Below are 12,583 nucleotides of genomic sequence, written 5' to 3'. Positions count from 1 at the left end.
TAAGAGCCTAGGGTTTATACTGGACCTGGTATTACTGCTAAAGAAGCAAGTTAATGCAGCTGCAAAAACCCCTCCCCCATTTTCTTCCAAATTCATTTATCCCAGAAGGTGGTCCCCAACTAGACCCAGCCAGTCTGGCAACCTGGATCCATGCCATGATGATCTTGCCACTGAACTATCATAAACTATGGTTGTTGTGGGTTTTCCGGGCTGTATTGCCGTGGTCTTGGCATTGTAGTTCCTGACGTTTCGCCAGCAGCTGTGGCTGGCATCTTCAGAGGTGTAGCACCAAAAGACAGAGATCAGAGAGATCAGAGAGATCAGAGAGATCTCTGTCTTTTGGTGCCACACCACTGAAGATGCCAGCCACAGCTGCTGGCGAAACGTCAGGAACTACAATGCCAAGGCCACGGCAATACAGCCCGGAAAACCCACAACAACCATCGTTCTCCGGCCGTGAAAGCCTTCGACAATATATCATAAACTACATGGTTAGGGTTATGCTACTGAGGACTGTGTTAAAATACATTGACTCAAGAGTAAATTGTATGATAGGAATGTTTCATAAGGTCTGAGATATGCATATGACTAGGTCTTTGCTATATGATATGTGGTTAATATCAGTGTCATAGGTCACTGTTGTTTGGACTGGCATTGAGCTTGTCTACTGCTGCCGGTCAAAACGAGAAGTGAACTGGATAGTGGTGGGCATAGGGAGGGAGCCAGTATGGAGTCAGAGATCCCAGTCCTCTGGGGATATGGGAGGTATGGCGGTGGGAGCTGGTCTCGGCTGAGAAGGGCACGGAGATATGGTTTAGCTCGGTGCCCTTCTAACCTGCGTTGCATCCCGAAATACACTGGGGATGGAGCTAGAAGAAGGAATCCCACTTCTACACTGATGTTGTGCAATGCCAGGTCCATAAATAATAAGACTGCCACATTGCAAGACTTTTTTGCGGTAAGCAATATGGACCTGGTATGCATGACCGAGACCTGGGTGAGGGAGGGTGAAACGGTTGCCCTGGGAGAACTGACCCCCCCCCCAGGGTATTCGGTCCTTCATCAGTCCCGAATAGGAGGCCGGGGGGGAGGGGTGGCAATCCTCACTCGAGAGTCTTTCTCCTTCAAGCCGCTCCCTGCCCCTGAGATCTCTGGCATTGAATGTGTAGGCCTGGTGTGGGGTGCCGAAGAGAGTTTGGCCATCTGTCTGGTGAACCGGCCGCCTAGCGCACCAGCAGATACTCTGTCGTGCCTGCTAGAGGTGGTAGCGGGGTGGGCCTTGGAGTTCTCCAGAGTGTTGGCCTTGGGGGACTTCAACGTCCACGCTGAAGATGCCTCCTCTGCACAGGCTGCGGACCTAGTAGCTTCCATGGCAGCACTGGGACTCTCCCAATTTGTATCGACCCCCACACACAGAGCGGGCCACACGCTAGACTTGATCTTCGGGATGGACCTTGATGTGGATCTAGAGGCAACAGAACCAGTGCCATGGTCAGACCACTCGGTTTTGAGGGCTCGACTGGAGATGCCAACCCCCCTCGCAAGGGCGGTGAGCTGATTTATGCTCACCCGCGGAGACTTATGGATCCAATTGGTTTCCAGAATGCTCTGTGGGATACTATGCTCCACGGCGGTTCGTTAGATGAGCTGGTGGAGGACTGGCAATGCCGGCTCTCCAAAGCCATCGATGAAATCGTTCCCCATCGCCCTCTTTGCCCCCGTGTAAGACGGGCTCCCTGGTATACAGAGGAGCTTCAAGAAAAGAAGCGGGAGCTAAGACGGCTTGAGTGAGTGTGACAGCGATCTCACGACGAAGAGGCAAGACCATCTTATAGGACGTTTATGAAAGCCTATGAGATGGCGGGGAAGGCTGTGAAGAAGGAGTTTTATACAGTCTCCATCGCATCAGCTAGCTCAAGCCCAGCAAAATTGTTCAATGTGGTTCGGTCACTAGTCTCCCTCCCAGGGGGAGACCGCCAAATTCAGAATTTGGACATCAGCTGTGAGGCTTTTGGAAGCTTTTTTGCTGAAAAAATGTTGTCTCCCCGCCGTGACCTTCCAGCCACAGTTGATACAGTGAAGGAACTAGAGACCCCTTGGCCATCTTTAGGGTCAATATTTGATCAGTTCAGTCCACTCTCCAGGGAAGAGACTGACAGGACCCTGCAATCAGTTAGGCCCACCACATGCCCCCTGGACCCATGCCCATCGTGGCTGGTAAAGGCCAGTGCCGATGGTCTGCAGTCCTTGTTGGAGGCCATTGTTAACACATCCTTGGGCACTGGGGTTTTCCCTGGGCCACTAAAGAAAGCCATGGTGTGACCGCTCCTGAAGAGACCATCACTGGACCCCACTGACCTGGTCAATTATTGCCCAGTCTTGAACCTCCCGTTCCTGGGAAAGGTGATTGAACAGGTGGCGGTGGGACAGATACAGGGTTTTCTGAATGATGTCTCGGCCCTAGATCCCTTTCAGTCCGGGTTCTGGCCAAGACATGGGACGGAGACGCTGCTGGTCACCCTCACAGACGACCTTCACAGACATCTGGACCGAGGTGGTTCAGCGCTGCTGATATTATTGGATTTGTCAGCAGCGTTTGACACAGTCAATTATGATCTTCTGACTCACAGCCTCGCCGATGTGGGGATACGAGGGGCTGCCTTACAGTGGCTTGTCTCTTTTCTCCACAGTCGGGGACAGAGGGTGGTGCTTGGGGAGAAATTCTCACCCCGTCACCCATTGGTGTGCGGGGTCCCGCAGGGGGCAATACTCTCCCCTTTACTGTTTAACATCTATATGCGCCCCCTTGCCCAGCTGGTGCAAAGTTTTGGGCTTGGGTGCCATCAATATGCAGATGACACCCAGCTGTATCTGATGATGGATGGCCAGCCCGGCTCAGCCCCAGATGTCCTGGAACAAGCGTTTGCAGCCGTGACTGATTGGTTGAAACAGAGTCAACTGAAACTGAACCCAACAAAGACGGAGGTCCTATACTTGAGCCATGGAGGACTGGATTCGGGACTCCGGCTCCCGACCCTCGATGGGGCACAGCTTGTGCCAGTTCCAAGGGTTAAGAGCCTGGGGGTGATCCTAGATGCCTCCCTGAAAATGGAGGCACAGGTCACAGCAGTTGTCAGGTCTTCTTTTTTCCACCTGCGGCAGACCAGGCAACTTGTCCCTTACCTGTCTACCTGTGACTTAACTACAGTGATCCAGGCAACAGTCATCTCTAGGTTAGATTACTGTAACTCGCTCTACGCGGGCCTACCCTTGTGCCTGACCTGAAGATTACAGCTGGTGCAAAATGCAGTGGCGCGCATTATTATGAAAGCACCAAATAGGGCGCATACTACACCAATATTGCGCGAGCTGCATTGGTTGCCAGTGGAGTATCGGATCAGGTTCAAGGTCTTGGTATTGACCTATAAGGCCCTGTGCGGACTGGAGCCAGCATACCTGAGGGACCGTCTCTCCCCGTATATTCCCCAGAGGACCCTCCAATCAGGAGAAAAGAAATTGTTATCAGTCCCTGGCTCCAGGAAGGCCCGCCTGGCCTCGACTAGAGCCAGAGCTTTCTCAGTCCTGGCTCCTACCTGGTGGAACGCTCTGTCTACCGAGACCAGGGCCCGGCAGGATCTACTATCTTTCCGCTGGGCCTGTAAGACAGAGTTGTTCCGCCAGGCTTATGGCTGAGGCTGGGCCTGCGCTGGCTGGAGGATACAACATCTACTCCCCTCCCTATGAGAGCTGCCCACCACTGTTCTTAAGCTGCTGCTATGTTCAACTGCACTATTGCACTATTTGTAATTAAAGGTATTGCCGCCATCAAGAAAAAGAGTGCTATTTTTTAATATTTTTGTACAATGCTTTTAAATGTTTTATATGAAATGTTTTAATGCTGTTATCCACCCTGAGCCTGCTTGAGGGGAGGGTGGAATATAAATACGATAAAATAAATAAACAAATAAAAATAATGCACTCTACATTGGTGTGCCCTTTAAGTTAACTTGGCCACTGTAGTTGGTACAAAATGCTGTAGCTCAGTTATTCTCAGAAGCATGCACATTTCACCCCTTCTGCAATCATTCTAGGAGCTGCTCATCAGTTACCAGGCTCAGTTCAATGTACTGGCTATCACATGCAATGCCTTTCACTCCTTGGGACCCTCATATCTGCAGGACTGCTTCTCCTTCTATATTCCTCGATGACAGGTTCACTCATCTCAGCAGAGCCTTTGGGGGGGGTGCCATTCTGCAAATGGGCCAGATGTGGTCACTCTGTGGAATGGCCTGCCTGAGGTCAAGAAAGTTCCTGCGTTTCTGTGATTTTGTTCAAAAGGGCATTTCTCTAAAGGTAATAGAGCCATATTATAGCAAAATAGTTCAGGAAGGTGTTTTTTTATAAAAGAAATAGGACTGTGGACTATACCACTTTGCATAGTATATCAGCTGTAGGTATTATCCAGCTCTTACTACAGTGATTTCTACTTATGCAATGCCATGTTCCACACTGCTTAACATATGACCAATTCTTTATGCTTTTTTCAGACTTCTGTAATCCTAGACCTATTACATTGCTTGTTAAGATATCTCATCCTACTGACTGCATTGACTTACGCTGTGTAATGCATCTTGAGTCTCATAAATAAATAAAATAAATAAATAAAAATTACTGTACTTATGGAAGATTAATTCTTATTCTCCAGGAAAACCGCCAAGGTTCAAAAGATGTTTGAGAGAGATTCAACTACTACTTTGGAGACGAATGTGCTTTTTCTTTGGAACACACTCAAGCCTCCCACATCAATCCTAGCCTTGCTTCCCTAAGCTGCAATGAAGCCAAGAGCAAGGACAGTAGCACCTAGTGTGGCCAGGTCCACTAGGGCTTTTCCCTGGCCTCTCTTAGGCATAGATGAAAATTGTTTCCATTCCAAAGATGTCGATAGATACTATTGGTCCTCTCAATCATGTAAAAATCACATGACTTTACATAGAGCGGTGTGTGCGTGCTGTCAAGTTGCAGCCGATTTATGGCAACCCCATAGGGTTTTCAAGGCAAGAAATGAACAGAGGTGATTTGCCACTACCTGTCTCTGAGTAGCAACTGTGGCCTTCCTTAGTAGTCTCCCATCCAGATACTGACCAGGGCCTATTCTGCTTACTTTCTGAGTTCTGATGAGATCAGGCCACCTGGACCATATTCTATGCCAGAAAACAAAATACATTCCAATGTGCCCCTACTGGAACCTCGGTCTGAAAATCCCCTATGCAGACATGTTACTGAACTCAAGGGCTAGACACTTTAAAAAAAAGGTACGTTGGTATTTTCAGGCAGAGTTCATACCCTACAATGTATAAAGCAAATATTATTATATCACCATCTCCTTCCTCTTTCAAAGAAGACAACGTACAATCATTTTCAGATAACAGCATTGTCAAGAACTCTGGAATTATTCAGGTATTGTTAATTCTTTTTGTCATCCGCATGTTTCAATCTGCCTTTTTTCTGGTAGAAAGTTCACGTGATACTCCACAAACAACTTTTCAAATTTTCCTCTAAGGCTTCCTACAGAATTGGGTCATGTTGCTTGTACTGGCGTTCTTGCTTCACTTCTTTGGAAAGAGAATTTTTCATATAATACACTTCTTATTGCCAAGAAAATATCCCAGATTTGAAACACAGCTGAGCTGACCCTTATTCATTGTAGTGAAAATTATTGAAAATAAATCAATCTTCTAATATTTGGGGGGGATTTTACTCCCATTAATCTAGGTCTTCTTCCATTATAATAATTCAACAACTGGATGTTTCAAAGTCTGAAGAAGCTATTTGCCAAACTTTCTGAACAAGGAACCTATCATCACATCCTGTAGTGCACCAATTAGAACACATTCAAGCCCACTGCTTTCCATTTTTGTTGTCACTACACAAATATGTTCAGCAAGGCGTGACTGAAGACTGCACAACATCCTACCAGCTGATGCTCAAACCCACCCACAATTCCCAGGTCTCATCCCTAATCCTAGGTTGGCTAAAGAGAAATAGCTTGGTGTGAACACATGAAACTGCTTTATATCAAGTCAGACCATTGGTTTATCAAGGTCAGTATTGCCTACATGGACTGGAAGTGGCTCTCCAGGGTCACAGACGAAGGCCTTTCGCCTCACCTACTACTTGATCCTTTTAACTTGGAGATGCCAGGGACCGAACCTGGGATCTTTCTGCATGCAAAGCAGGGGCTCTAACACTGAGACACAGCCACACCAAAGACGATATGTAGATGACCAAGCGGCTAGAAAAGCTCCAGCCATCAAAAGTTTGCAACAAAGGCTTCAAGAAGTCCAACAACTGTCACCTCTCTTTCAATCCAGATCAGATCCAGCCTAACAGTTAACATTTTAAATCATAAACCTTTAAACTTATTTACACACTAAAAACTACCTTGAGGTAAACAATTTGTTCAGTCCAGGGTGGATAAAAATCAATGATTTTTTTTAAAAAATAAAAAAATCGGATTTTTTACATTTAAATCGGATTTTTTTTATTTAAATCGGATTTTTTTAAATAAAATGTTTTTGAGGAAAATATATTACCATCCAAAGGTTATTCCATCATGAAATAAAGATTAGTTTTTAATTATGTAGAATAAGGCTGTATATGTTTAATTTTTTTGGTAAATAAATTCCATTAATCCATTCACAATGTCATGCTCTTCCAGAGGGTTTTTGTAAGATTATTGGGCAGTTTCTCTGCCTACAAGATATTATCACAGATGCTTGGTTTTGCAGTTCTCAAAACTGAATTTGTGTCAGCTCAGCAGAGATCACATGCCTCTTCTTCACAGCAAAGATGTTATAACATGAACAGAGTTGAGAAAAAGACCTTAATCCTATTGTTCTACAAACCTATGAAGACAGAATCAACCCCTCCAGTGCTAAGTTTCAAGAAGTTCAGTGAATAGAAACAATATTTTTCTGATTGTTTGGAGTGGAATAGATCTGCACAAGAAGAAACTAAGTGTGAGGAGGGAGGGGCAAGCAGTACAAAATGAAAGTGAAACTTTTTGAGCACAATACTGCACAAGTCTTTGGATCTTTTGTGTGTATGACCTGAGGTTTATCACATTCTTTCCTTGGAGGAAAAAACCTATAATGGCAGCAGGCCGTAAAAGAGACCCAGTTTGGGAATACTTTAATGAAGTTCCTTTACCTATCGGTAAGGCAGGCATCTACTTGCATATTAAAGTTATACCAGCAAGAATTAGTCTTTATGTAGAAAACTATGATTTAAATCAAGCCTTAATGACTAGTGATTTAAATCGTGATTTAAATCATGATTTAAATCAGTTTGATTTAAATCAAATCCACCCTGGTTCAGTCTAAGTATTCAGATTAAACTTGTTCTCTTATGTTCTACAACTGTATCTATTTTTAGGTCCTATAAGCACCAAGCTTCAATTATACTAGTAGGAATCTTTTTAAAAATCCAATCATCGTATATTAGGTGAGTATTGTAATTCCAATTATGTCTGTTGTAGATCCTGCAGGTGAGAATCTCTGTGGGAGGACTGGAACAAATAAGGCTGTAACGCAGAAGTTGCCTTCAGCAACTGCCACTCAACCATCAACTTGACCATGAATCAATCCACATAGGAAGTACATTTTTAGCTACCACTGTACAAATACATGACGGAAGCTTAAAAACCACCTTATACAGGAAACCTACTGATCAGCATATATGCCTCCAGTCACCATCCTAAACACTCCAAACAATCCATTGCCTATAGCCAAGCTCTGCGTTACAGCTGCATCTGTTCCAGTGCCTCTTTCAGAGATTCTCACCTGCAGGATCTACAACAGACATTTTTGGAATTGCAGTACCCATCATATGTAGTAAGAAAACAGATCAACAAAGCCAGAATGATAACAAGGGATAATCTGCTACAAAATAAGCCCAAACAAAAGAACAACAGAATTCCACTGGGGGTCACATACAGCTCTCAGCTCAAACAAGTTTAGTGCATCAATTAATGACTTGCAGCCTATGCTGGACAATGATACTCATCTTTCACAAGCATTTGGAGGCAAACCTTTTCTTGCTCACAGACAGCCCCCTAAGCTTAAACAACTTCTCACTCACATTAATGTACCTCCTAACACAAAGACTCTAAGACCAGGGCCGGCAATAAACTCAGATGCCTACTCTTGTCCCCATATTCACTTCAACAACATATTTACTGGACCTAACAACACCAGTTATACCATCTCAGGTTCATTCACTTGTTTGTCTTCCAATGTTACATATGCTATCAAGTGTTAGCAATGCCCTTCCACTCTCAACACTGGACAAACAGCACGAATGCAAAAGAATAAATGGACATAAATCGGACATTAAAAATCACACTTAAAAACCAATGGGAGAACATTTTAATGTTCCAAGACATTGCATTACTGACCTAAAAGTGGCGGTCCTCAAAGAAGCTTCAAGGACAGATTACAACGTGAAATTGCTGAACTTCAGTTCATTTAAAAGTTCAGAAAAATGGAACCCCCAGGGCTGAACAGAGACAGGAATTCTTATCTCGCTACAGATAATTTCTGCTCTAATCTAGCTGCATTGTGTTTTTACAGTCTGACTCCCTTCTTTGCTTCATCTCTCCCACCTCCTGACTAGGATATTAAAGCTCAGGGATCTCCACTCCTCCCTGTATCTGAAGAAAGGAGCTTTGACTCTCAAACCCTTATATCCTGAAAATCTTGTTGGTCTCTAAAGTGCCACTGGACTCAAATTATGCTGTTCTACTGTACCCCAGCACAGCTACCTACCTGAAACTATTTTGTACCGCAAGTTGTGTTCTTTTGTACCATTCAAAACATAAAGATATCCCAAAGAAATATTTTTCAAATGTTCAAGGAGCTATCCCACTTGAAATTATCCATAACAGACAGTAGTAGTATGTTCTGAGAACAGTAACCTTACTTCTTTCAAGGAAGGAACAGGATTCAACGGGCTTCTCATGCCCTGCACCTACTGTGCTTTTGAAACTGCAAGACCCAAAACACACTTATCGCAGTAGAAAATGAACTTTTTCAGATACAATACATGCTTTAGTGGTCTGTTTTTGCCAACATAATTTCTAGATTATGACCAAGAACTTTCAAAACAAGAAGAACCAAACAGTAACATAGTTTAAACTTAATCTCGTGCACACCTGAAGACTGACAAAATCCTATTTTCGTAGCCACCGACAAGCTTTCTGTCACTGGCTTAATTTTCTGCTCATCGCTGCTTCCCTCGCCTGCTGAATTTATATCCTCATTTTCAGCCTCATTTGATGAGGATGATGTGGTGGTGGTGTTGGGTTCATCCTTTGTTTTTGTAGAACCAGTTCTCCCTCTCTTTTTATGATCATTTTTTTTCTTCCCTTTAATGAGTGCCCCTCTTTTCTTCTTTTTGTCCTCACAGAAGTCCTCATCAGAAGAGGAAAGAAAGTCACTGCTTACTTTTGGTGAATTTTTTCTTTTGGAACTGTTTTTTTTCTTTTCTTTAGCACCATTTCCTTTTTTATTTACATTATCTTCCTCTGACGTATCAACAGCCAGTTCTTTCTTGGCAGACCTCTTGGAGTTTGAAAAATTGCCCTGAAGTTTATTAGATGTTCTCTCTCTCAGGTTCCGTTTTGTCTTTCCTTCAAAAGCACTTTGCTTCTTGCTGTTACTTCCTGAAGCACTGCAACTCTCTTTATCAGGAGAAGACTTATCAACTTCAGAAGAGGAATCATTTTGCCCTTTTGCAGAGGTCACACTTTTCCTCTCTTTTGTGCCTCTTTTAGCCTTCTTTCTAGCATCATCTGAAGACTCATTTCTTTGATCTCGTTTGAGAAACTGTCCAGTATCACCCGAAGACAAATCTAGTCCTTCCTTTGCCAAAGATCTGCCTGTGTTTTCTGAAATATTACTCCCTTCATTTTCAGATGATGCGTCCTGTTTGCCTCTGGAGGGCCTGCCTTTGACATCTTTTGTTTGCTTTTCCTCAGCCACTATCTCTTTGCAAGATGCCTCCTCTGAAGAATGGCTTAGTCTGCCTTTATCTGGTGTAGAGAGTTCACCATCATTAACTTCATTGCATGAGTCACCCTCCTGCTGCAGTGAACGTCTTTTCCCCTTTTTATTTGGTTCATCTTCTGAAGATCCATAACTCTCTCTCTTTGGGCCTTTTTTCATAGCTTGCTTTGTTGACTCCCCTTTACTTAAATTCTCTCCTTCTAGCTCAGAATCATAATTGGAAGAATCTGAATAGTTCTGCCGTTTCTTTTTAGCAGAAGCTTCACTTGACTTGCCTCTTTTGGCATCAAAATCTGACCCAAAAGAACTTTTTCTTTTTCGCTTTCCATTATCTTCTTTCCCTGGCTGCTTCCTTAGAACAGTTAAAACATCCTTGGTTACTTCTCCACTGCTGTCAACATCTGAAGAACTATGGCTCATCATGGCTACTTCTTGGAGGACTGCAGGCACCTCATCAGAATCAGAACTTTGGTCCACGGTGTCTAGTTGCTTTGAATCAGAATGTATGGTAGACCGAGGGCTGTGAACAGTACTATCGGGAGAACTCTGTTCATCTTTTTCGTTTTTGGATTTTGTGGATTTTCGTCTGTGTTTTTCATGGTGCATGTCATTGGTGTCTTCTTCTGAATTAGAAGTTAAAGTGTTAATGTCTGTTGGCCGCCTCAGAGGCGTGGTCTTCACACGTGGAGACCGCCTGAGATCAGGATCTTCTACCAAAGAAATTATTTCACTTTCTGGTGGACATTCAGTACTGCTATTGCAATTTTCTTTTGCACTTTCTTTCTTAGCTCCCTTTCCTGGCTTTCCATCTGGATCTTCAGCTTTCACAGGAGAACTGGAAAGGGAAACTGGAGTCAATTTCACAACCAATTCTTTAGTTACTTTGGTAGACTGCATCGACTTCTTCCCCCCCTTACTGTCTTTAGCAGTAGTATTAGACTTTATACATGAATTAACTGTCCCTTGATCTGTTGCACCTGCTACTTTCTGTGCTTCCATACAAGATTCAAAAATATCTTCAGGAACAGATGAGGGGACAGATACAATGTCCATATCTGTTGCCTCGGCATTTGGGGGTTCATACTGAAGGCCTTCTGTTTTCCCCAATTTTTTATCTTTGCAGAAAGCTTTTCTGCTACCTGTTTGTTCCATTATAGGTTCACTCTGATTCATATGCTCATTGATCTCCAATGTAACTTTATGTTCTTTCAGTTCCTTTTCTTCAGTTTTCTTTACTTCACTGTAACCCACTTTAATTTCAGTTTCTTTGTCTTTGGTGTTCTTTTGCCGGATTTTTGCATCCAGAGCTTGAATCTCAAGGTTCAGACTTTCCTCTAATGCCAGATGAGACTTTCTGATGTCACTCAAAACGGATTTAAAAGCTTTCAGTTGACGTAAGCGTATTGTTGAGTTTATTTCAGAATTTTCACTTGCTTCCTTTAAAAAATTTACAAAGCTAGTATTCATATTGGCTGTTGTTTCAACCAGTTTTTTTGTTTTTTTAAGCAGGTCTTTTGGCACCATTAATGCTTTGTAGGAATACGTTAGAGCACCAGAATGTGAATGATCTAATTTCTTTTCTTCTCCATTACAACTACTCTTTTTTGAAGAACATTTGAGTGTATTTTCATACATTTTACTTTTTTCATTCTCAACTCTGATTTTCTTTTTATTTTGCTGCAGTAATTGTTCCAAATTTTCAAACACGCTATCACAGGCAGTAACCAAGTCCAGCAATGGTTCTGGTTGGCAAATATAGCAGTACCACTGGTTATTTTCATCCATGATGGCTGACAGTTCCTTTCGGCCCAAGTTGCGCAATATGCACTTTTTGCAGAAGGCATTATGGCAAAAGTCACAGCAAATTAAGTTTCCACCTTCAGCACACCATCTGAAATTAAAGCATGAAAGATTATTTTAAAATGTGTTACCGCAAAAAACAAGGTTTTAGCTTCATTATATCTAAGGCTAGTTATTTATAATAATATTTCATCTTAAACTAATTAAGATGGAAATAGCTATGATTGTGTCAAGAAGTAAACACTTTACTACAGAACAAACAGGAGAATTTAGTGCTATTACACTACAAATGCCCTTAGGGTAATGCTAGTGGACCATTTGCCCTACAGAAAGTCACAAACCCAAAACTGTCCCTTAGTTTTGTTGCATCTGTGCTGCACATTAATTTTGTCTAGACCAAATACAAATTAAATGATTTCTCTTATTCCTCTAGAAGTAAATGGAGCATGAATGACTTCAACAGAGTAAATACCTTACTACAGCAATCCCCAGTGTGGCACTCATGGGATCCACAGCACCCGCCAACACCTTCCATGGTGCCCAGCAAGTTAATAACCCTGTTAGGAACTGGGTGGGGCTAGGTGGGGCAACTGAACTTCTGATTGGCTACACAGATTAAAATGACATTGTTAGCAACTGCTGCCACCAACAGTTGGTTTTATTCTCTGTCTCGCACATTCCCCTTTCCCAGAGAATTTTAAAAACTTACTCCTCTTGTC

At 43.1% G+C, this 12,583-nt stretch overlaps 1 protein-coding gene across 2 annotated transcripts in view; it reads right to left on the bottom strand.

Annotated features, from left to right (window-relative positions):
* ATRX (ATRX chromatin remodeler) overlaps positions 1-12,583 on the bottom strand; it is a 183,272-nt gene that overhangs the window by 108,055 nt on the left and 62,634 nt on the right. For both annotated transcript variants that reach the window (XM_054995798.1, XM_054995799.1), the window contains one exon: positions 9,212-11,955. In XM_054995798.1, coding sequence (XP_054851773.1) covers positions 9,212-11,955 — 2,744 coding nt within the window. The remainder of the gene's footprint in view (positions 1-9,211; positions 11,956-12,583) is intronic.

The sequence above is a fragment of the Eublepharis macularius genome, chromosome 13 (genome assembly GCF_028583425.1).
Source record: "Eublepharis macularius isolate TG4126 chromosome 13, MPM_Emac_v1.0, whole genome shotgun sequence".
NCBI classification, from domain to species: Eukaryota; Metazoa; Chordata; class Lepidosauria; order Squamata; family Eublepharidae; genus Eublepharis; species Eublepharis macularius.
This window is presented reverse-complemented; position numbering and strand designations above follow the sequence as displayed.